Source organism: Anopheles coluzzii, chromosome 3 (assembly GCF_943734685.1).
Source record: "Anopheles coluzzii chromosome 3, AcolN3, whole genome shotgun sequence".
Lineage (NCBI taxonomy): Eukaryota > Metazoa > Arthropoda > Insecta > Diptera > Culicidae > Anopheles > Anopheles coluzzii.
In genome coordinates, this window is record NC_064671.1 from 67025721 (window position 1) to 67051283 (window position 25563).

At 42.2% G+C, this 25563-nt stretch overlaps 1 protein-coding gene across 10 annotated transcripts in view; it reads left to right on the forward strand.

The window, feature by feature from the left end:
* Positions 1–262: 262 nt before the first annotated feature.
* The window catches only part of LOC120959823 (single-stranded DNA-binding protein 3), a 37220-nt gene continuing 11919 nt past the window's right edge, over positions 263–25563 (forward strand). For 3 of the 10 annotated variants that reach the window (XM_040383491.2, XM_049610153.1, XM_049610154.1), the window contains exons 1-6: positions 3389–3653; positions 5491–6608; positions 21173–21245; positions 21479–21625; positions 22687–22818; positions 24219–24317. In XM_040383491.2, coding sequence (XP_040239425.1) covers positions 6553–6608; positions 21173–21245; positions 21479–21625; positions 22687–22818; positions 24219–24317 — 507 coding nt within the window. In that variant the 5' untranslated portion in view covers positions 3389–3653; positions 5491–6552. Of the gene's footprint in view, positions 655–887; positions 996–3388; positions 3806–5490; positions 6609–21172; positions 21246–21478; positions 21626–22686; positions 22819–24218; positions 24318–25563 lie in introns of those variants that run through there. The other 7 variants (XM_040383493.2, XM_040383495.2, XM_040383489.2 and 4 more) reach the window with 7 other exon arrangements.

Genomic DNA, 25563 nt, shown 5'->3' on the forward strand with positions numbered 1-25563 from the left:
TGTGTGTGTGCAGAGTGCAATATATAGCCGTATATAAACGTTTTATTTCCCTCCAACACCACTGTGTGTGTGTGTGTGTGTATTGTGTATCTTCCCGCATCTTTGATTTTGTTTCTTCTTCTTTTGCTGTTGTCGCGTGCTCGTTTGACGTGTATATCGGCTGTACCGTTCATATTTTTTTTGTCCTGCTTTTTGCTGCCTTTTCGTTTGACACAAGGTGTACGCGGGGCTACGTTTCACTGTATCCGTGTGTGTGTGTGTGTGTGTGTATGCGTGATTGAGTTTTTGAGATTAATCGTCACTGTGTAGCCCCAACGATGTAATGAAGAAAAATGTCCCTTTTGGAAGTGGTGTTGGCAACGAAATGTGTAGCTGAAAGCGCATTTCGAGCGAATTCTATGTGTGTGTGTTGGTGATTAAGGGCTGGATGAATATAAAAAAAAATCCTCTCCTATACACACACACACCGGTTAGTGCTGTACTCGCGGTTTGATGAACAATAAAAAGCGCATGATTGGTGTAGGTGGAGGAGAGCGAATGTCGTCGTCGTCGTCGTCGTCGTGATGCAATCGTGTGTACTACTACCAACACCACCACTACAACGGTGCGATGCTGCTGCTGCTGCTACTTCTGCCACAAACGCCATACACACAGGTTGGTAACACACAATAGAAGTTGTAAGGGAGAAAATCATTCTCGGAAGCGACGTCGCTTTTTTTTGTTGCTGCTCTCTCGCTCTCTCCGCTATTAACTAGAGAAGGACAGAGTGTGTGTGTGTGTGAGTCGTAAGCAAAACCCCACAAAAGTGTGGTTAGAATTTTAAGCCAAAAAAGGTATTTTTTTAATGCATGTTAGTACGGTGTGTAATTTTGTAGTGGAAAACAACCCTACTACTTGGTCCGTTCGATTGTGTTGACGCCTGAAATTTTTAGTGAAATTCGATTAATTCACCCACACACACACTCACCCAGCGAGCGACGTAATGAGGCTAAGAGGTAAATATGTCACACACACATCGATACCGAAGCTGACAGTGGCGGGATGGTAGTGTGCGTACGCGTGCTCAATATAATCGCGCACTGCTCGCTTGCGATTGGCTATCCCTGTCTTTCGCTTGCTCGCTCCGTGCGCTTCTGTCTCAAGCTGCTGGCGATTGGGTTTAATTGTTGGCAATGTGACGGATGTGTGCGATTGGTTTTGGAGTTGCTTTTTGGAGTGGTTTTGCTTTTGGAAAAGGGAAATTTCCAAGAAAATGTACACTTATATCGACGCGAAATGGGGGGTGAGTAAATATTGCCAATAAAATGTTTTGATCTGCCACATTGAGACCGGTCTTTCGGAGAGGGCTGCTTTGGATGTGTGCGTAATGGCAGAACGTTCCCAGGTTCAGGATTGTCCAACTCGATTTAATTTATAGGAGGGTGATTTTCAATTCATTTGTTTTTTTTTATTTATTTTCATTTTACTTTTTGCAAATTGTCTTCATTCACCTATTGATTTGGTAATGCTCAATGTTGTTTTTATTTTTTAACACAAAAGTGTTATAATTGTGTTATTGATGTTGATGGAAAGGGAAATAAGGAATTCATTAATTAATTCAATTTGGCAGCCACGCGTTTAGTGAATTTTTCATTTGAATATTTTGTATTGTTTTGAAATCAAATAATGCATCTTTTAAGCAATACGGCAAAGCCGTCCCTTCTGAATAAAAAAATAAATAAATAACGTATTTCTCTCTGTGTCACCGCTGCAGGTGATTTGTCAATACGATTTATCTATTCAGTCTGAAATTTCAAATAGTACTACATTTGAACTGTGTAACCCGGGCGTTAGGGGCTTTAGCATGTGTCGTATCAGATATCCGATATAATCAAATGGATGTCTATGGAGGGCCTTTTTAAAATCCCATGAACTAGACACATCAACATTTTCAAACATAGGGGAATTTGGGGCAAGTGTGCCATACGGGGCAAGAGTGCCACCAAGCATTTTTCCTTAAAAACTTTAGTTTAATGATCAATTGTGTATACAGTTGGTTGTTTTCCAATGACAAGGTATACTGAGCCGAATTTCATATTGACCAATCGATATTTCGCATTGTTTTGAACTGATTTATATTGAACTCCAAAATTGTGCAGAATATTATAATTTTTTCATCCAACCAAATAAGCTCTCAATAATCATGCGAACAATCAACCGAGAAAATATTTACACCACCGTATAGCTGAGAAAACGTAAATTTTTTTGTGGGGTTAGTTGAAAAAAACTTTCTTTTTGTCACTGAAATATTCAATTTCAAAAAAGTAACAACTTTTGGGGCAAAATAGCCATCTCTATTTGGGGCAAGTGTGCCACCATCTTTCACAGGCGCGAGCTGTCAAAAATGTAAACATTGTTGTAGCGTTCAGCGGTATGGTGTGCTTTTACGAGCGGATTCTACTCCGGAAAAACAGACCAGCAACAACCCATATTGCGAAACAGTTTGTGATGAAAAGGGGTTCATTGGTGACTCAAGACATGTAGGAATACATACACTAGTGGTACAAACGTAATAATTTCCAATTATCTAAGAAATACGGTTATTTTCACCAGGTGGCCGTCTTGCCCCATACGAGTGGCACTCTTGCCCCATAGCCCAAAAAACAACGTCTTTTTGGACCCTTTTTAAACGCTTCAAAAACTATGTTGGTTGCACTTTTTTCAAGCGAGATTCATTTATAAGTGAGGAAATAGATGTAAAATGGTTATGAGATTGAAATCGGCTTTTGAATAACACGTTTTGGTGAGTTATAACTTGAAATGCTTAAGGTGGCACACTTGCCCCAAATTCCGCTACCAACAAAACCAGTGAAGTAGTTCAGTTGTATTCAATGGACGAAATGCATTTTTCGTTTTTATCTTTAATAATTTGTGATAAAAATGAGTTTAGGTGGTGTAATCCTGTGGAAGATGTTTAAAAAGATACAATTTAATTAAAAGGTTATTTTCAATGTTTGAACCGAAACATCAATAAACTATAATGAGAACGATGGGTTTCGGCTAGAGCTTGGGTCGTTCCACAGGTATTACTCGCTGACTGTATTTTCAAAATGTAATTAACATTCTTTTTAGGTAAGATAAAGTTAAGAATGATATAATGGAAAAGTAACTAGCTAATTCAATTCCTTTTAGATTACGACGATAGACATAGTGCACCAGATGAACTTTTAAAGAAGGGAAACAAAAAAAATATATTACTCTTATGAAAGGCTACAAAACCCTCTAATCAAATAAACAAAACAATTTAAAATACTATAGCACAATAAAAACGTAAAAAAAAATGTAACCCTCGTCAAAGCATGCGGCGCGCTCCGATTTGACAGCACTGCCAGGGGCCACACTGCCACACGTCCGCCGCTGCCCCGGACACAGGTAGAAGCGAACCTCCGCTCCCCTCCGCTACCCTCCGGAGCCAAAAAGCAGTCAAAGAGCGGCGGAATAATACCGAGCCGTGAGGTAGTGTTCGTGCGCCGAATCCGCGCAGCCTTCGCTTTACTCGCATCACAACGACGGAAGTGTGCAGAAGGTATCTTGTCGTCGTCCAGCAGAGTAGCAGCGACAGCAGCAGCAGCATCGACAGCAGCAGCCGCAGTAGCAGCAGCCGCAAAAAAACGGTGTGTGTGAAAGTGCGACGTCCAGCTGCGTTTTTATCCGGCGGGATTGTGCTATTTGCTGTGTGTGAGATATTTTGTTCACTCCGTTTGGCAAGACCACCATATTTTCCTGCTTCTGGTTTTTTTTCTGTATTCCACGTGAAATGAACAAAGTGAGTTTAACGCGTGGTGTTTGGCGTGTGTGTTGTGGCAGCAGCACAATGGCGAGTGTGTGTAAAATTGAAGTGGCGGCGAAAAGGAAAGAAACAAAAAAAAAAAACAGCCAGCGCTGTATGTGGTGTGATGACACTGCTGAGGGAACTGTGGAGCTCCTCTGGTGTGGTGTGTGTACACATTTATTGCGTGCAAAAGTCAACGAACAGAGCAGCGGCAGTGTTGTGTGGATGGAAAGAAAAAAAGGCAATTAGGCACCGCTTTTTTCGGCGTTTGGATGTGTTTGTTTGAAAAACGGGTTGTGTTTATTCGCGAATGATGAAGCAAGTGTGTTAGGAAGTGAGAGAGAAAGATGGTTGTCGTATAAAATTGTTTAGTTCAATGTCTGCTGCAGGGTACAACCTCTCGCTGCATCCATACTTTTCCATGTGCGCTTGCAGAAAATGAAAGACAGCCGTCAAAATTTTCCTTCCAAAAACGAGGCATTCAGCAGCAAAGCAGTGTCTATATTTTCAATCTTTCGATTTTGAGTGTGTGTAATTTTTTATTTGTTTGGTAATTCAGAAAAGAACAGTACGACGGAGAACACACTCGAAATGGGGGAAAAAGAAAGAAAGAAAAAAAGGTGAAGCCAACAGCCTGCTTGGCCTGCCCCGGTCGCCTGCGTTTTCGGTTTTTCATTTGGTTGAACCTCTACTGCTGCGATTTATTGCTGCCGTCTCTTTCTCTCCTGCTCAGCACACTTCCACTCAGCCAAGCACAAACACACACACACGTATACACGTACACTCTCCACTACGAATGGGAAACGATGCACATACGTGTCTATTTTGAAGTGAAACATTAGGCGGCTCGTGTGTGTGTGTGTTTGTGCTTCTTTCGTTGTGTGTGTGTGCCGTGTCAGCGGTAATTATTATCAACAATTAGGTTGCGAGATGCACCAACACAAACGCTCACCATGGCAACAACAAAACAGGGCCCAATATACATACACAAGGATGGAAGGGACAGTGCGTGGGGTAGTGTGAAGCGCAGCCATTATTGTGCGTGTGTGTGGGTTTGTGTGTATTTTTTGTCTCTGTTTCTATTGAGCTTCGATACGTCAAGCAGCAGTGCGTACATGCATGCAAGGCTGTGTTGGTGTGTGCGAAGCGTCTTTTTTTGTTTCTTTTCTGTGTGTGTGTGTGGTGGAAAGAGACACTAATCGCGCACTGTTTGTGTGTGCATGCGTGCGTGTGAGTGTGTATGTGTGCTCTGGTTGAAGCAGCGGGCAGCAGCATTTATTTTTTTTTCGCTTTTCTATTATTTCCGAATGACGTTTGTTATTCTTTTTGGTGTGTGACGTGAAGCGCGCGCGGCCTCGGGGAAAAGGTATTGGAATTCGTGTGCGGCGCACAACATCATCGGTGAACGATATCATCCTCCACACAAACGACGCAAATGTGGAATGATTGTGTGTGTGTGCGCGTCTGTGTATGGCGAATAAATAATACCAAAATAGTGCACAATTTTGGTTTGCACTCATTTTCATCCTAGAAATGAAAACTTCACGAAAAGCAACACAACATGGTGTAAAGTGTTGGGACGGATCATTGCCAAGGATTATTCCCTTCAAATAATAATAATTAAAAAAAAATCAAACTAACATTAATCGAACAAATTGTATTTTTTCTCTTTTTTGCAGCCATTTTACTTCCCGTTGAATGTTGTTGAGCCCATCAGGACGTTTGTACGCGTGTGTTAGTGTTATTTGTAAAAGGAAAGGAAAGGAAACAGAATAAAGGTGGAATCTATCGTAACCGTTGTGTCTGTGTGTGTTTGTGTGCGTGCGGTTAAACAATCGGCAAACCAATAGAAGAAGGAAGAGTTTCATTCACCCATCCTCATCATCATCGACTGGAAAGTGAGCGGTGTATTGTATGTAGGTGTTTCCCTCTGAGTGTGTGTGTGTGCGTGAGAGTGAGCGAATCTCACGAGAGCAAAAGAGTGAGAAGGAAAAAGCGTCTGCATGTGTGTCGGTGTGTGTATCGCAGGCCGTGTGCGTTGATTGCTATCGGTCAAAATCGATCCTAATCGTCCCTCAGGACGCAACTGTGTGCGTGTGTGTGTTTGTGACGCGCGTTTGTGTGTCCTGTTGTGGGCTGGTGTGTTGTGTGAAGCGATTGTAGTAGGGTCGGAAGCCAACAACACAACCACGGAGAGTGAGCGTGTGTGTGTGTGTTTGTTGACATGTTGTTACAGTAAGGAAAAGGATCTGGCCAATTCCCCTCCTTCCACAGCCCCGATCTGAAGAGAGTAACACAGCTCATACACACAGGCACGGGAGGTGCGATTGTTTCGGATTGGGTGTTGTTGTTGTGTTGTGTGTCAAGCACCGAGCGGGAGGGCGGCAAGAAAGTGCCAACGGTGGGGCCACCCAGCTGATCGTTGGTAGTGTGAGGATACCAAAAACCTCCGTGTATGCGTGTGTGTGTGCGCTCGCGTGCTAGTGTGAGATTGTTTGGTGACACAGCTCGCAGTGTGTGACGGTGCACCGTTTGAACGGAGAAAGAAGAAGAAGATCGCGACCAATCGGATACCACCGCAAACAACAGCAACAACTACTAATATATCTTAAAGACACCAAACCGTACCACCCCCCCTCCCCATCCATCCCACCCACGCTTAAAGCAGGCAGCACGGAGCGTACGGGTATCACCCTTACCACCATCACCTTCACCACCACCATCATTGCGCTTTGGTGAAGATGTACGCGAAAGGCAAAGGGACGGCGGTGCCGTCAGATGCACAAGCTAGGGAAAAGTGAGTATTTAATGTGTTTTTTCTTCTTATTATTCTACTAGTTTTTCTTCAAACTTTTTATTGATTGTATTGACAGTTAGATATCTTGAAATTACGTAGTTTTCTTTTAATTTACCTTGTATGGTCACTTCTTGAGTGGTAATCGAAATAGGCGCTGACAATTCTATCTTTGATATTCAAATTGAACGTTATTTCTATCTGTTCAAAATCAAAGAACTGCTCTTCAGAAGCAAAGACAAAGACCTGTTTTTAAACGCGAATTATGTAACGAAATGTTAATTATTGTAAATAAGAAAAGCAATCGTTGTCCTGATTCTGATGTTCTGATATCATGCATCCTCCTGTCCTTTTTTGAAAGCGTGAAAAAGTCACGAAATAAGTGAAACGTTGGGAGTCAAAACTAAATTTCGTCTCAGTTTAGGACCTCCAATGTACCCCAAAAAGAACAATAATTTTGTATTGTAATGTCTGGTATGTCGTTAGTTCGATCATGAATAGCACAAATTTGTTTACTTTTGCTGACGAACCACTCATACATACATTTCCAAAAAGTCTGTAACTTTAAGGAAGATCGCCAGATAACTCCAACTAGTGATTTGTGCCTCAGCCACGACTCTGATCCCAGTATGGCTAATAGTGATGGGTAATCCGGAGCGGAGTCATGGATCAACTCCGACTCCGGTGCGCAAAATATGACTCCGGCTCCGGATCATAACTGAATTCGACTCCGGATCAGTCCGGATCAGTCCGGATCACTCCGGATTACTCCGGATCACTCCGGATTACTCCGGATCAGTCCGGATCAGTCCGGATCAGTCCGGATTACTCCGGATCACTCCGGATTACTCCGGATCAGTCCGGATCAGTCCGGATCACTCCGGATTACTCCGGATCACTCCGGATTACTCCGGATCACTCCGGATTACTCCGGATCACTCCGGATCACTCCGGAAAAAATTGTATTTACCCATCACTAATGGCTATTTTTAGTCCGACTCCGGAACCAAAATCTGAACCACTAGTTCTGCCCGGAATCGGAGTCGTCCGGAGGCGTCCAGCGTCGTCCGGAGGCGTCCAGCGTCGTCCGGAGGCGTCCAGCGTCGTCCGGAGGCGTCTGGAGTTGCCCGGAGTCGTCCGGAGTTTCGTATAGACGATCGGAGTCAACTGGATCCGTCAGGTGCAATGTTCTTGTGATCAGGCATTTCATTTCGTTGTTTTTTGTCTTTCACTTTGCGTGTGCATTTCGTGAACAGGCCTTTTTTCGAAAGCCGACCACCGGTTACTTCGGACGACTTCCACTCCGAACGACTCCGGGCGACTCCGGCCGATCCCGAACGGCTCCAGACGATTCCGAAAAGCCCGAATGCTGGGATAATACTGGGTGAAACTGCCTTCCGGAGTTGGATGTTATTCGGAACTCCGAACTATTGCCAACTTTACATATCTCTAACTCCAACAACATATTGGAAACTACTTGAGAGAATATCTAAGGGCTGTTCTTGGAAACTTTAAAAAAGATTTTTGGAGAATTTTGATTATAATAAATTCGTAACATAATATATTGTTGGTTTTAGTATTTTTCACACGATTCATTGATAATTTATCAATTTTCTGCGTCAAAATCGTCGTGAAACTGTAAAAAAACCATGTGTACCTCTGTATAATTTCCTAGTTCAATTTCACGTATCTGGACCTAGAAGATCCATTTTAAAATTATTGAGAAATCTAATAATTTTTCATTAGATTAGTCTAATTCTATCTTTTTAGTCGTTTTGCCTCTAAAATGTGTAGTTCCTGTTACTCGTAATACACTTGAAAACATGATCATCGTTCGATGATCGTTAATTAAGACCCAGAAAAGGACACACCACTTCACTTATAATTTATGTATTTCATATTTTTATGTCCTGCAAGATATCGTCCTGAAGGAAAAACACGTTTTTAAATAGCTCCAGTCGTAGCTCGTAAACCCTCACAGTCTCTCCATGCAGCGAAAGGGCGCGCGTTTGCGTCAAGATTTATGGCAAATCATTCCCTTTGTTAGTTCGATCGTCGTTCCATCTTCACCCTGTGTGTGCAGAGACAGAAGACACGCAGAAACACATAAAAAAGCACACACTGCAGAGGGATGTGTGTGCAAGAACTTCTCATCGACCATCACACACTCACACACGATCCACTCCTATCATTAACCGCGCGCGCATATTCCTCAACCTTGAACGTCTGGTTGATTTTCTTGCCTTCCTTTTTCGTTACTTCTTCTGCGGATCTCTCTCTATCTCTCTCTTTCTCTCTCTGTGTGCACGTATGCTTGAATGATCTGTTCCGTCGATCGTTGCTGCTGGTGCTGTGCTGCTTTCTGGTGGGGTGTGTACGCGATCATATCATGTCGTCGTCTTTTTAGCCTCTTTAAAAAATCCGTACAATGTTGAAGGAAGGTGTTTTAATGTCCATTTTAGTGGCGTACGCGAGGCATTTTCCAATAATGAGGTCTTACGAAGGTTCGGTTTTGTTTTCACATGGATTGAGGAATTTAAATGATGTCTGCCAAAGCACCAGACATTGGGTTTGAGCCTGCCAAACCACGTGCCGTATCGTTTAAGACTAGAAAGAGCTTTTGAAACATATTTGTAGTTATTTTTGGTTTATGTCCATTTTAATATTTAGTAAAATGGCTGGTATCGAATGGGATATCTAAAATCTTACCCCATTTTTTTTTTGTAAAATTGAGGTGTAGCTATGATTTTATTTTCAATTGCTTGTATGGGAATATCGGGCAATATGGGCATGTTAAGCAGTTTAATTATTATTTTTGATTTTTGTTTATTCTTACACAATTATTCTTCCATCATTCTGTGCTTTTACTGTTTGTCTATGAATATGATCAAAATCCTTATAAAATGCAAGTCAGTGTTTCTATTGTTTGGACGCATCTGCTCTAAACTCGATCTCCCGGGTTTGCTCCGGTCGAAGCACTATTTGGGGGGTTTTACGATACTAACCTTCTTCTTTTGCTAAGGCTGCATATTGTATGCTCCTATGCAAGGTTGTTCCATATCCAGAGCGATGTCTGACATTTTTGGATTAGAAAGCATCTCTGTCTCTATTTTTCTCTTTATACTAGCCAGTTTCATTTAACGGAGTTTGACAGTTGGCGACTGTAATCATGCCAACACGTCATACATAACCATACGACAAACTTAAGGTTTTATATTTAGATTCTATCAGCCTGAAAATAATGTTCAAAATCGTCGAATGGTGGTCGCTGGCTCGTTGAGGTTAGGTTCACACTAAATTTTGGCTCTATCTCATCTATTTTTTGTCTTTAAGGGCTGTAGTCAATCGCTTTATTTACAAAACTTAACGTAATGTCTGAAACTGTGTGTTCCAAAATTAGCGAATTTGAAGCTCAGCAGTTACTAATTTCATTGATAGAATATAAAATGTAATCATTTTTATACCAATGTTGAAAATTGTAACGAAGTGTAAAAAGTCGGCATGTATTTTCAGGTGTAAACAATGGCATTAGTATTCATTGAATTCCCTTTTTAAAAAAAAAAAAAACAATAAAACTACTCGATTTTTGTAGTGTTTTCATCATTTAAAATTACAGTTATCACAAATCTGCTCAAATATCTTGTAAATGTATCATGATTTTTACAAGAGTAAAAAAATCTTGACTTAGAGACAAAAATTGATGTACTCTCATGAAACACTGAAATTTGGCGGCAACGGCTGAATTTATGATTGATTTTTGATTTGATTTTTCAAACTGTTTGAAGATTATTGTAACTGATTTCATATGGCGGAACGCGCATTTGTCCACTGGGCATGGAAAACACAACACAGATGATGAACATTGTTCTAATGACAGGTTGAAAGCTTTCTGGTTGGTGCCTTTCCATTTATCCCATCTTGTGCAATAATGCTTGAATAATCGGTGTCCATTTCGCTCCGTGTTCCCACTCGCTTTAATATTGTATGATGAATAGCAATATTTTTAATTGAATATTTAAATAGATTATTATTAAATAGATATATTTTAGTACGAGTAAATAAATCAGAGTATAGTTTACAATCAAAATTGAATCCGGATTTAGTAAACAACAATTGATGATTCACTCCAAAATAAGGTTTAGTTGTAGATCATAAAACTACTCGGCTCAGGACGGGCTGCATCGAACAACCTCGCCGCTTCACCTTCTTCGCTTATTTGATTGGCGCTCAGAAGCAACGCTTCCTTTCTTCCCCAGGTGTGTCGCGAGTGGTTTTGGTGGTAGCCGGCACCACCCCCTCCCATAGCTAGTTTCATGTGCGCTTTATTGTCTGTATTTGTGGATCTCCTCCCTGGACGTCCTAAAAATATCCCTTCATTTCTTTCTTTTATTTTATTTCGCATTATTTCCATTCTCTCACTTCAACGGTCTCTCGTCTCTGTGGTCGCGCAAAAAAGTAATGACGTAGGAGATATGGCGCTGTAATGCGCGCACACACACGTCCAACGATGGCGGGTGATGGCGGGTCGCTCTGTTCAGTTATTTTTTGTGTGTTTGTTACTAAAGGAATTTCCCTCGGACAGGGCGAAAATGGAAGATGGAATGGGCGGAGTGGGGTGAGAGGGAGGAAACGTATCACACGGCGGCGGCGGGGTGGTGTGTTGTGTAACGGTCATGAGCCTACCTTTGCGTTTTGTTCGCCAAAACGTGTGTTTTGTAACCATCTCCTCGTGTTGGCAACCCAAAAGTCACACACGTTGAATGCGCTTGCCAACACACTCCGGTTGGTCCTTGGCGAATGGCCATACGAGCAGATCTTAGACCTCGGACGAGTGTGTGTGGGGAAACGGCGGGGCGTTTGGGGCAGCTTAGAAAGGCGTTTTGTTTACATCGCGGCATTCACTGCAGCGAAAGAAACTCCTCCTTCCCCGGGCATCCCTCCTTGTGTACGGATAGTGTTGTACATGGGAGTGTGTGGAAGGCACTTGTGTCTTGTCTTGTCGCCGCTCGCACGATGACGAAGACGCTTGGAACAGTGCGTGTCGTACTTCAGCCCAGTTTCTCCCGCAAAAGGCATGGATTGCAACATATTCGCTGTCACCCTCGCACGACGCAAGGGTGTGCTCTACGTCTCTTTCTCTCTCTCTCTCTCTCTCTCTCTCTCTTTAGCTCTGTCTGTCTCCGTTGGGTTGCCTGGACTGTGGACGAATGACGACCACGACGACGACCTCGGACCATATTGCGCTTGTTCGAATGTGCTCTCGACTATTCGCTGCGCGGCGTCAAACACACACGGACAGCACCACTAGGCGCTGCTCGGGCTGTGTTGTTGGCCCCGAAGAGCGGCCCCGGAGTTTGCCGATTCTCGATCGATAAACAAACGCCTTCCCCTTCTGGCCACCCGTATCATCCCCACCACCCCAAAGACACACTCGTCACTGGCCACGATGTGAACGGACGGCCAAAAACACGGTGATGCAGCTTTTGTTTTTACGCCTTTACCTTGAGGTCGAACTCTCTTCACCTCGGTCTCTAGGGGCTTCTTATTTTTTAAACGCTTTAAATATATCTGTTAAGAAGAATTCTATTTCTATTTTGCAGAACTGTTCAGAGTAAAAGGGAATAGATTATTCCTTTAGGCATTGGAATTTGGCATTTCTCATGGAATGAGCAGTTCAAATTCTATAATTCATGAACTGCAACAAAAGTTCCGTATACTAATAAGAGATTCCAAATCCTTTTGCTACTACTCTTTTACGATTCAACTCACTTCTATCTCACTTTGACGACTAATGATTCACTATTTTCGGATTATGATCACTCCAAAGGGTAAGCTGCCTACTGACTTAATGTGAAAAAATATCCTAAAAAAGAATCAAAATTCGTATAAACACTTCATGTTGAGTTGAAACCATATGCTCACTTGCAGGATTAAACCTTACCGACTGAGCACACTGAGTCAGATGTGTACATCTCTCTTCAGTATCTAACAGATAGTTGTGTTTCGCCAAATTGAATGCTGACAGCTTTAGAGTTGAATTATTGCGCTTCCAGTCGTTGTCACCAAATGTTGGCTCTAAAGCATAAATTTTTGCTCCTAATACATCAATTTTCAAAACAGTGTCAAATCGTCTGTAAGTCATCATTTTTTTATCCTTGTAGGAAACATGATCATTTTTACAAGGTATTTGAGTAGATGTTTGACAATTGTAATTTTAAATCACATAAACAATACAAAAACCGTGCAATTTGGTTTTCTTTTTTTTAAATAATGTAATTTTATAAATTCCAAAGCCATTGTTTGTACCTCAAAATATACATGCCAACTTTTATCATTCCATTTAAAACTTCCAAAACTGGCATTATAATTGTTATGTTTTGAAGTCTCATCAATGCAATTATTATCTATCAACTTATTAATTTTGTAAATAAAGCGTTAAATTGAAGCCTTAGAGACACAAATAGGGAAGTGGGAGCCAAAATTTACCGGCAACAACTGTGTATCATACTTGTGAATGGTTCGCCCTTTGTCTTTATGATATTATTTGAAAATAGTGACAAAATATCAATCATACATGTGTATTGAACTTTTCAAAATTATAAAGAATATATTTTGCTGAAACTTTCTGAGCTGCAGTATGCAGTAAATGCAGTAATCCTCTCGGGTAAATTTCTTTTTCTTAGTCATTCAGTTCAGTTGGTCCCTCACCAAAATGGCAGCTCGTTTTTTGAAATCGGTGTAAAGCCATTGTGGTGATATTACTAATTTTTCAGAAGTTGTTAGCGATTAAAAGTTGACTCTTTTTTAGCACACTACGAACAACAAGTGGACATCGTGTTATAATTTGTTGTGATGTTCTGACAGATAGAACAATTTGATAGGATTTTTAATTGCTCCATTTTCAATAAAAATAACAAATAGCAAATATTAGTAATTTTTGTTTTTTTCTAAAATCCCATGGAATGTAATTTTTTTAAATTTTCTGTGAACTATGCTAAAACATAAACGTATCCAGTATTTTTTTTTGTGAAACTCTTTAACATAATGGAAAAACACTGAATTTCAGTATAATAAGTAATTACTGACTCGTTTTCAATACAAAAAAAAACTTTACTGAAACAGGATGATAAAAACTTGCTGTGTGGAGTAACCAAGAAGAATACCTTTGTGCAGTTGGTACTAGAGACTGTACTACGAAACCATTAGGCCTATTTTCCAAGTATGTTGTTTACATATACTTCTTATCTATGGTTCCGTATTGAATGCAAAAATATATTTCAATGAATTTGTTTCAAATAATGAGTCATTATTGTTGTTGTTGTTAATGACACCTTAGAGTGGCCATGCTAGTCTTAAATAGGGCTATACCAGACTGAAATGTTCTGCTTTACTCTTTTGAGCCAGTTTCGAGGAATAGTACGTAATACCTTAGATAGAGGATCCTTTGGTAAGATTCGTATGGTCCGAGGTCCTCCACCACACAGGCAGAATTGTAACTACCCTGCTGATGTGGGGGAGTGTACATCATTCAGTCATCAGTGATGTCCCAACGTCCCAAGTAGAGACCAGAGCAGAGCAGAGCGAATATAACAATAAAAAGAGTAAGTGTCATTCCCATCGGGGGAGAGGGTTGATCTAGAAGAAAAATCAACCAACCACTCTTTGAATTGTTAAAACCGACACGTCCACACCATTAGACCTAACGGCCATCCTAATAATCGTCTGTCGACTCACCAAAAGCTAGACAATGTTTGAATAGCTTTGAGTAAAAATCCATTAATTGAGTAAAGATCTTTTTGGTTTTCCTTTTTTTTTGAGAATTTTCTTCTGGGTTCAAACACCAATGCTTTGTACTGGTTAATTGGCAACTAGCATAGAATTAATGGGCTCTACAAAATACTAAAATTGACCTAATATCCAGTAAGTCATCCACTGTTTCGAGACCTCTTGTGAACTAGTTTACTTAATTTTTTTAGTAATTTTCCTAAACTAATGCAATCGCGCTCTGTTGACAAAATTAAAGCGACTACTACACGCCCTATTTGCACGGTTCCCCGGTTTTTAAGGTAATAACCAACCTGCCCGCAGAAGAAAAACCTGCTGGCTCCTGAAAAGTCCTGCCGAACGAAACTTTTCCGCCGCCGCCTGCGTGCATGTGTGCGTGTGTGTGTGTAGTAACAGCAGCTTTTGATGGATCGATTTCCCGATTTTGATCGCACAGAGGAGGAGAATAGACACGAGTAGCAGCATGAGAGAACCTGCAGCGAATTGTTGAGGTGTGTGGGAACGGTTTTGGGAGGTCCTTGCTATCCTCATCTTTCTGCCCCCCCCCCCCCCCCTTGTTTGAGAATCGATTCCCACCCGAGCCGAAGCGCGCACACAATATTTTTGTATTCCTGCGTGTGCCCTCCCCTGCTGTCAAAGAAGAAATCTGTGATTGTGTACGCGCGCGACGCCCTGTGGTGTGTGTGTGTGTTCCTTCTACCATCCACCCTCAAGCCACCCACAGCACACACCACATGTGTATGTTTATTTGCCTGTGCGTTATTGAATAACCTTTCCTACTCGCGCGAGCCTGTGCCGAGAGATCTGTGGCGGGGGGACCGTTTGGTGAGCCGAGCGAGCAGCATTTCAGGAGTCAGTCGGCACACCAAAACCCACCCAGCTCCTGCTCTGCCCCATCTCTGTTAATTGTTGCCCCATCTGCTCGTCACCGGCCTCGGAAAAACTATGTCGTGGAACTCACATTTCGCGACGAGACAACCATGGGGTGTGTTGGGGTTAATGAGAGAAGGGAGCGGGCAACCTCCCAAAACAACACACACGCACACGAAACGGTGTGAGTGTGTACTGGTGCTGCCGGTGAGTGACTGGAAGATACATAAATTATGCTGTAACTATCTTCACGCCAGTGTCCTTTTATGTACAGCGCCGTAGCAGGAGAGGGCTGATTCTGCCGTACCAAAAAAAAAAAGGACGTAAATGGACTCATCCTCCATCCTCGAGAAGGGTGGTATGGTCTAGTGCGCTTCTGTGAGTATATACAAAGCTCTCAAGGTGTACATATATTACGCTCCGGGTATATAGCACAGACCTATGCTCCGCTCTCCTCTAGGACACATCGAGTCTCTCTCTCTCTGAATTTGTGAGAAATTGAAGCTTTTTTTGGGTGGTTTTTTAGTGGAGAGAGCGAGATATGAGAGAAAACATCCTGGCATCCGTGCTCACAGACACATAGAGCGAGGATGCATCCTGACGAATGCTTGCACAAAGGACCAACGGCACCGATCGTGGGGAGTTGGAAAAGGAACAGCAGAGGAAAAGGAGGTTGTGTTGAGAGTTCAGAAGTGATGCTCTTGCTCTCCACGGTGTCCTAGAGAAACGGAATGATATACATGGGGCGCTTGTAGGGTAGTTTTGGAAGAGGAGTAGAGAGACCTACTCCCTAAAGGAAGAGTCGGGGAGCTGGACAAATATTTCTTTCGCTGGTTTTGTTGGATGTGGAGTTTGCAAAAGGAGAGCGAGAGACACAGAGATGTGCTGTTTGGACAACATCGTTTTGTCGACGTGATGTGGTGGTGCGTGGTGCTGCTAGTAGACAGAGCCAGCCGCCGCCACCACCGCCATCATCATCATCATCATCATCGCCATTTCACCGTCGCCGGGAGGGGGGCAGCTTTAATAAGAATGGTAGCGAATTTTTCTTTTTAATGCAATTAAAGTTCGCGCTTGCGAAGATGCGTTTTTGGCGGCGGTGCGCGAAGAGCCCGTTTTTATGAGCCGATTTTATTTGACGCTGTTTCTGATGGTGGCTGTTTGCTCAAAGACGGTACATGCAGTTTTAGAAATATTTGTAGTTTTGAAATGAAAATTAAGGGCACAAAAAATTCGCATAGAAAATGTGTCGCTGCCATGACTGCTATCGCTGGTGGTGAGCTACCCCTTTTCAAAATTAAATGAAACAACTATCGAGAAAGAGAGAGAGAGAGAGAGTGATAAGTGTAGGGCGGGAATTTCCAGTTAGTGGTTGTTGTTGTTGCAACGTCAAAACAACTGATAAGATCCCCCTCCCCTCACCTCTACTCCCCATTACCAACATTATTTTGCACAGCTGGTTATTGTGGCGGTGGTGTGGTGGTGTTCCGGTCCGAGATTCGATTGTGCGGCGTGAGTGGGTGAGGAGAAGGTGAATTGTGGATTTGTTTAGACGGCAAAGCATTCCTTCCGTTGGATCATGCTTTTGCGCGAAAAGAACGAAAATTACGGTAATCATTCTCGGTAATCGGCCAACGGGAGGGCGCAACTAGAAAGGAAATAGGCTGGATTAATGATGAAGATGTGTGTAATGATGGCCCTGGGTTTCTAATTATTCATTAGCGAGGAATGCAGGGAAGCTTATCATTCGAGATGAAACAGTCGTTCTAAAATAGAAATGTTTGTTAGCTAGAATTGATGTTTAAGTGAGCTCTTATGGTCCATATGCTCGCTGGATCACTTTAGTATGCATTAATTTGCGTAAGGATGAAACTTCTTGCATTTTTTTGTGATTTAGATTGCTTTCAAAATTTTGCAATTTTCGCAATTTTCATCTTTAGACAATTCTCAGACATTTTTAATGTATCGATTGGAACAGATTAGTCAAATGTTTACTCGTCACTAAAAACGGATTAATAACGCTCCAATTCAGTGGAGCCCTCGTGGTGCAGTGCTAAACCCATTGGTACTTGGTACTTGTTGTGGCACATGTCACGAGTTCAAGTCTCAATTTAATCCAATAGGAAGGTGGTGGTTTTTCTCAGGAAACATTTTATCTTGCAATTCTCGATAAAACACACAAGGATGGATTTGAAACAACGCTATTTCATGCCACCATATATCTATGACTTCACTTAATTAATAATCCAGAAAGATTCTTGAGAACAAACACACACACCCAGAGAAGGAAAACACTTTGAAAGCGTGCACTTCTCTACAACAAAACGGATGTGTAATTAATTATGCTAATAAGAATTATTGCATTCATTAAGTGCAGCGTGTGGACAAAATAAGGTTCATTATTCACGTTGATGGGTCACTTTACCCCGGACAATGATGATATGCGGGAGAGTGTCTCTGATTAATTCTGTCAACAGATTTTCTTAGTAATGTGTGCACATACGATTCAATTGTAAATATTTAGTCTAGAGCTTAAAAACGATCATTAGCTTAATTAACGATTGTGCATTATTTAGCCCCATGCTAATCTAATATAGAGTTCAAATGTTCGTTTTGTCTGGCAAGATGTCTCCATACTGTTAGGTGTATGTCTCCGACCTTTTTTCCCCTCAAGGTCTCTGGCGCTGAATTGCGGCCAGTTGTCTTATCTGCTTTCCAAGCACACACACACGCACACACAATTACATGCACATGTCGAAATGAGTACGCCAGCAACAGCGTTTGACGTTAAAGTTCGTAATGACGAGCGCGTGATTTGGCGAGCCGCGCACGCTTGTGTGAGAAGCTATGACGAGCGATGAAAGTGCAGGGGGTGGGCAGTGAAGGTACTTAATATCTTCTATGCTTGCGTTTAATAATGCTGATGTTGCTATTGGTTAGCCGTGGACGGTCTTATCAACATCGCTGCGCGAGAGAGCAACAGGGAGAAGGCCTTCGGTGTGATAAGCAATAGCGGCGCCGCTCTCCCGCCCTCCCGGAACATCCTTCAGTCACCCCATATCCGGTAAAACCCCAAGATATGTGACGATGTAAAGACGAGGGAAAGAATAATAAACAATTTGCTGTGGACGATGTTATGAACGAACTTTTCTAGCTGCGGAAATGCAATTGCGTTGCTGTTGGTTGACTGTAAAATATCTAAAATACGTTCAATTTTCAATGAAAATCTGTTAAAATCCTTGAAATTTTGATCTCTTTTATTATTAAATATTATAACTAAAATAAACAACAGTATAGGAGAAAGCCTTGTGGGTTGTGTGGTTGAGCAACACCAATAGTCAACCCGTTGAAGGGCAAATTCGAACTTTGAGCGCAAAAAAAATGCCCCATTTTTTATCGGTTCTGCGCAATCGGTTCGCAAGATAGCTGTGTTTCCTAGAAATACGGTTTTCGATGTATTTTTTTCCAGTTAGTTTGCTTGTTTGCTGCTTACATGTTGAAACCCAGTTCTCGGCTCCTCCAAATATCGTGCGGTTTTTTTTTTTTGGAGGAGGTTCATTGGATGCCGAGAGTTTCTTCTCCACTGTACGTGTGGTTGTGCATACATAGAAGCATTTTATGTACGCTTGTGGGGGTTATAACAGTGTGTATGCACAGGTGAGAAGCAGCAGCAGTACCAACCGCCTCCAACAACGCGCACAAGAACTCGCTCTGGTGGGGCCCAGACTGTGGCGCGAAAAATAAGACGCGAAAGCTTCTCGGATAGTGTGCAAAAATAAACCCATATTACGTATCGCCAATGGGGTACGTAAAACAAGCACAGCAGCAGCAGCAGCAGCATCGAGTATCGAAATAAAAGCAAAAACCTTCCACCCGTCCGCCGCTGCCGCCCTGTCACGTATCATCGTTCCGTAGATCGCCCAAAAACCTGTTTTACTTTTCTCTTTGCTGCTGCTGCTCCCTTCGTCTTGAGCGCGCGCGCGGCACGATGTCTTGCGTGTTCTTCTCCGGGTTTTGTTGGGAGATTGACTGGTTTCTTAGCGATGGTTTTTGTTGCTGGTGCTGCTGCTGCTGCTGCTGCCTGAGTATGACCGCTTTTTCTTGATGACCGATCGTCATTTTCATTACGACGATCGCGCGCCACGTCCAATCCACCACCAAACTCTGTGTGGCTTCCTGGGGCCGATCATCTCGGGCTGATTTGCGATCCAGGCGCGTAGACTGCGATGTGATGGTAGAAGTGAAGTGGCTTAACGACGCGCGCCACAGTGAGCGGTAGACAACGTAACTCAAAATCTGGCGCATTTTAAGCTTAAGACTAGCGGCAGAGGTGGAGATTGTTTAAAGCAGCATCGCGGTTTTTGATGAAATAAACGTAAAATGGTAAAATCATACATTTTTGGAGCATTTTTTGTTGGGTTAGAAGCTTAAATAAATATTTTTGAATTTTGTTCATATACTTGTGAATGCATTTTTTATCGAATTTGCCAATTTTTATTCACAAAATTTGTTTTTATTTAACCAACATTTTCAAAAATTGTGACAAGCCTCATCTTCATTCAGATCAATGGGCATAAGGTGGATTATCATTATTATAGGCCATTAGCGCTTCCTTTGCCGGTTAGTGGAATGGTCGAGCGTTTTGACAGCTCGGCATTGTATACTGATAGTCGTCGGATCGATTCCCGTGGGAGTTGAGAAATTTGATCTGCTTTTTTCCTTGCTTACAAGTGTTGAACAATGACAAGACCTAGAAGACAATCGATCAAGCTTGTTATTGTTCTCGTACCATGCATACATGCATGTGTCGTCTATGTGTGTGTATAATTATGGAAAGTATTTACTATTTTTGGGTGGATTTTAGGGCATTCTCGATTGTTTAAGCTCTGCTGTTTGACATTAATTAATGTATGTAATGCCTTTTGAAATTGAAGCTTTTTAGCATCATTAACATTGTGGTAGTGATTTAAAATTAAAACAATTAAAATAGATATCAATTAAATTATTAAGCTTTTTGATGTCAACGACCAGTGGCAGTCACGTAACGGCCCATATACAGGTTTAATAAGACTTATTCCTACGAATGGGTCGGTATTGAAATAGAACCAAGACATCCGGCCTTCAGAAGAGCAGACCAGTTGGAGACACTAACTATCTAGAATGTGTTATTTTTCTCGCTATATTGTAGTTCAGTCTTGATCTAACGTTTTTAATCATTTCCTGGATCTGTTGAAATTGTCTCAATCTTCTTTTATAAAAACATCCCTTGTCACTCTGATCGATCATCACGCTCATTTCAAAAGAGTGTTTTTGTTGCTGCACACGACCGCTTGTCTTAGCGATTGTCCTTCGAGATGTGCTGTCCAAAGAAGACGATGACAGTAAATCGTTCCGGCGAAGGAAGCCATCGTTCCATGGTTAGTGTACTCTGTTGCTCCGGATGCGGGTTGATGCTGCTCCTTCTCTTCCAACGTGTGATGGGTATTTCTCCTTTAATTGGGATTTTTTGAGCTGGAAAAGGGATTGATGATCATCCCACCTTCCCCTGTAGTACGATGATTGTGTCTGGATGGTGATGCTCCGCAGGCAGGCAGGCACCAAAGCGCGTCCATCGATAATGTCCGATCGAGAAGGTGTGGTGGCGGTGGTGCTGCAACTCTTCCTTCCTCATTCAGAGACTTGACGCGAAATGCGTGAAACTGCGAGATAACGAAGGATAATTATGTATTGTTTTAATGCGTTGATTTCTGTTGATCTGCTGTAGCTAGCTCTCCGTAGCCACATCAACCCTTTCGTAACCCTTTTTCGTAGTTGACTTACATCTTACTTTACCGACAGTTAAGCGGCCGATTTCTCTCCAACCGTTCGATGTTTGACTAATTCTTTTCCGTTTTCTTTCTTCCCTCTCGCAGAATTGCACTTTATGTATATGAATATTTATTACACGTAGGAGCATCGAAAGCAGCACAAACATTCTTATCGGAGGTGAGTAAAGCAGCGACGAAGAAGATGAGATGAGACACGTTGTGATGTGTGATCGTCGTGACCGGGTCGTACTTATGCACTGGATTTTTGTGAAAGTCTCGTGCGTTTGATTGTGATCCAAATCCAAGCACAGAAGAGTGACGGATGGCGACGCATCTCGACGGTTGCTGCCATTTACCTCTTGATCCTTAATGTTTCTTTTCGCTCTCTCTCTCTCTCTGTCGTCGCATCAGATACGATGGGAGAAAAACATCACACTAGGCGAACCACCGGGCTTCCTGCATTCGTGGTGGTGTGTCTTCTGGGATCTCTACTGTGCGGCACCGGAGCGACGGGACACCTGCGAGCATTCATCCGAGGCCAAAGCATTTCATGACTACGTAAGTATATTTTGGGGGGGGGGGGGGGGGGAAGTTAAGTTGCCACCTTCACGATCTACCGTTCTGATGCACACACACACACAGCACACGGTGTTAGAATCTGTTGCCGGAGGCGGAATCTGTTGTAAGTTCCCGTCTTTTTAGGCCCGTTAGGAAGTTGTTCGTCAATAGTAACGTTTTCCCGACCGGGCCCCCGTTGTATTCATTAATATTACACAGGGCTGTATGTGCTTTCTCGTTCATTCGTGCTACTACCTGTGTACGGCAGCGGCGGTGATGATGGTGGTCAACCGTTAGAAAGCTAGGAAAAGCGAACGAAAAACTGTAAATTTCTCCAATGCAAAGATGGATGTAACGGCGCGGTGTGAAATGAAAAAGATTGGAAATGGAGCGCGCCCGTCCGGCCGCCCGCGACGAGACACACATAGTGGATAGTGTTTGTGTGTGTGTGTCTGTGTGAGAGAAGGAGAGACTAAGCACACAGGGGGAAACTATTATTGTGTTGATGCGGTAGTGCAGCGATTTCGAAAGCCCACGAATAGTGTGTGCTCTGAGCCCTGCTGCACATCGGGAACGGTAGAGTTCATGTCGAGCTGCAATTGAGGTCATTCGGGTTGAAGAGATGACGAAGACTGGTGTACTTGAGGATGAAAGCGTTCAAGAGAATGACGATAAGTTTTTGGACGATCTCCTTTGGAGGGCGACAGGCAAGCGAATTTTCAATTTTCAAATACCTCTAGAGGTCTCCAATTGATGTCCAGGGGTTTTGAGAGTAGTCCTGAGGTTTTGTTACAAGATGGTTCAAATATTGTGAAATAACTCCGGCCTGGGTTTCGTGGTCTGCCGAGATGTCCAATCGCGAACTACTCTTTATTTCGGAAAAAAATCAAAATTTAACATCACAGTATGGTGCTGTCGAAGATCTTCGATCGCGTGTAGTTGACGACTTCCTTGAGGATTCCGCAATTGTTTTAAAGAAAATTTCCAAACTTCCATTCTCCACAGCCACACTCTTTCCCGGCTCGTTCTAACCATTTTCTGTGTTTTGTGGCGCATTTTAGGGTTTCGTGAGTTCAGGGTACGGAGTGAACGGAATAGCACACAATGCCGGCCCGGCACCGAGCCCACTGGGACAGTTACCACCAAACGAAGGCATGCCCGGCGGCCCGATGGCACCTTCAGGCTTCTTTCCGGTAAGTTGCCACCCTCCCCTCTCCACCCCTCCCCCAGTCACCATTTCATGAGGGCCGGGGGGGTTCATTCTACTCCATCCCACCACCACCACCAACATCCAGCCAACCACCAGCCACCCTATATCGTCGCCCGTTTGCGAGCGCCCGTTCACCATAACCATTTTCACGACATATGGAAAATACACAGACTCACTCACTCACACATACACTATAATACCGCTATCATTCTTACCAGGGTTGCAACACACTCCTGGGTGCAACATAGGTGCACCACATCCACACACATACACACATTACAATAACTAAAACTGAAGAAGAAAAAGTCAAAATTAAATATCGTTACGATATGTGTGTGTTTTTTTGTTGTTCTGGAGTCGCGGCTTTCCCGTTGTGTGCCATATGTGTGTGTGTATGTGTGTGTGTGTTTGTGGCAAGGGATGATAACGGTGTGCTGCTGTAGAGTAGTGTAGATCCCCCTTTGCAGTGTATGTGTGTTGCTTATTCGCTAAACCATATTTATGGTGTGGTCCAATATAACACTATCGGTTGCACCTATTGCTGCTTTTCATTTACTATTATTGTTATTAGAATCTACTATAGCGAAAGAGGGAGAGTGAGAAGGCGATTGGTCGTCTGTCTTTTGCACAATTGTATTGGGCTGCTGTACAGTGAAGGAAATTGCTCCCTTTTTCATATGCATGGTGTAGTGAAACACCCGTTGTGTTGTGTTTAAATTTCCTATTTTCCTCTTTTCGTTTTCATTTGAACGGTTAATTGATTGTATTTACTCATAGATTGCATAGTAGATAAGGAAAGGTATATTAAATTTAATGCGATTTCAACTAGAATCATATTGTAAATATCTCTTAAACTCGTATAGCTTTACACTTTCCTATTGAACATTTGAGTTTGAAATTTAATGGGTTGGAATCTTATTAGATATTGTTTTGTGTTATATTTTGTTGTAAATATTGTTTCAATTGCAACAGTTGCAAAGCTTCGTTATTGACTTTATCCTTCAAACGATTTATTTTTATACGAATGTCACTTTTGATTCAGCCGCATGCAAATTATTCTATTTGGTTGTTCTTTTTTGTTTTCCTATAATATTTTAATGTAGAGAGTTGCATTTTGTTTTGTTGGTCTCCTCTCTCGGTGTGTTGTGTGCCTCTGTTTGTTCTATTTTAGCAGTTGTGTTTGCATTTTCCATTGGGCGTGTGGTTTTCTACCCGCTCACTGGTACGTCCGTTACTTGTATTGATGCGTGTTTTATTAATTTTCCCAATTCTTCCCACCACCACCCACCCACCCACTTCCTCCCCCCCTCTTTTTTGCGTGTTTCGTGTCTTTTTCTTTCTCTTTTCGTGAATGTGTGTCGTTATTACTGATTATTTTTGCAGAACTCCTCCATTAGGCCATCACAACCTTCACACCCTAGTAGTCAGCAGTCCCCACATCCACAGCCTCCAAACTCGCATGGACAATTGATGAGCGGTCAGGTTAGTATTTAAAAACAAAACAACAAACAAAAACAAACAACTACGTCGAATGTCCAACTCCCAACCAGCCCTCTTCCCCGCCGCATCGTTCCCCGTCCTTTCTGACATGCAGAAAAGGATCAGTGTCAGAGTGGAAAGAGATCGTCGTTGTGTCTCTGAATAAAAATTACCTTAAAATGGCAATAGAAGATGATCGTAGAATTCACCTTGAATAAAAATCAAAACGCTTTTAAAATTTGTCTAATATAAGACACTAAAAAATAAACATAGAACAGGGGAGATATGACCGCAAAAGAAAACACATGCATGTGCACATCGGGGAAGCTGCCTCATGGAAGGATCCCTTTTTGCCCGGGAGAGTAATGTAACCGCCAATTTGCAGACAATGCTTCGTCGTCCATAATACTGCTCTCTCCCTCACTTGGATTATCATTATTGCATTGGTACTAATTCACAAGAATCATTTTGTTGTGTAACATTGTACATTTCACTCCACCCTCTCTTCCCCCCTCATCTCATCATCGCATTGATCATATGGTGTGGTTATCCCATTTATTTTTTTCCTGTGTACACAGTTTTGGTGTCTTGAAACCATTGTTTTGGAATTCGTCCATTCGTTTGTTTGTTCAATGTGTATCGCTCGTTTTGTGTTGTGTTTAATCTGTATGTGTTTAACTGTTTCTTTGTTGAGAATGAATGATGCACAAACGTATGTGTGTTCCGTGTTGTGTGTTGTGCTGTGTCTATAAATGTTCAAACTATCTATCTATCTCTGTTCTTTGGTAGTAAACTAAGTATTTTCTACATTGGCACACTCACAAACACACTCATACATATGCATATGAGTTCATTTTTTCCAGTTACCCCAAGCAAACATTAAAAATTAAACAATCGTTACGTTGCGTTACGTTGCGTTACATTGCGTTACGTTGCGTTACGCTATAAGAATTAGTTGTTGTTTCCTTACCATTTTCTTGCCTGCTTGTGTTTCCAGTGCTCTGTCTCTCCTTTTCTATGCCTAAATGTTGTGTAATTTTAGTTGTTCCCCTGTTCGTCTGTTTCCTCTATCGACCCTCATAGTTCATGGGTGTTGTGTTACGCGTGTGTGTTAAAAATTGTCCTTTTTCATCGTCTTCGCTCAAAGTTTTGAAGATAAAATGTAAATTTCAACTTAATTATTAAATAAAATAAAATTTGTGTTTGTATTTTTTACTCAAAAATAATTGTTATCATCCAGTCTCTATTC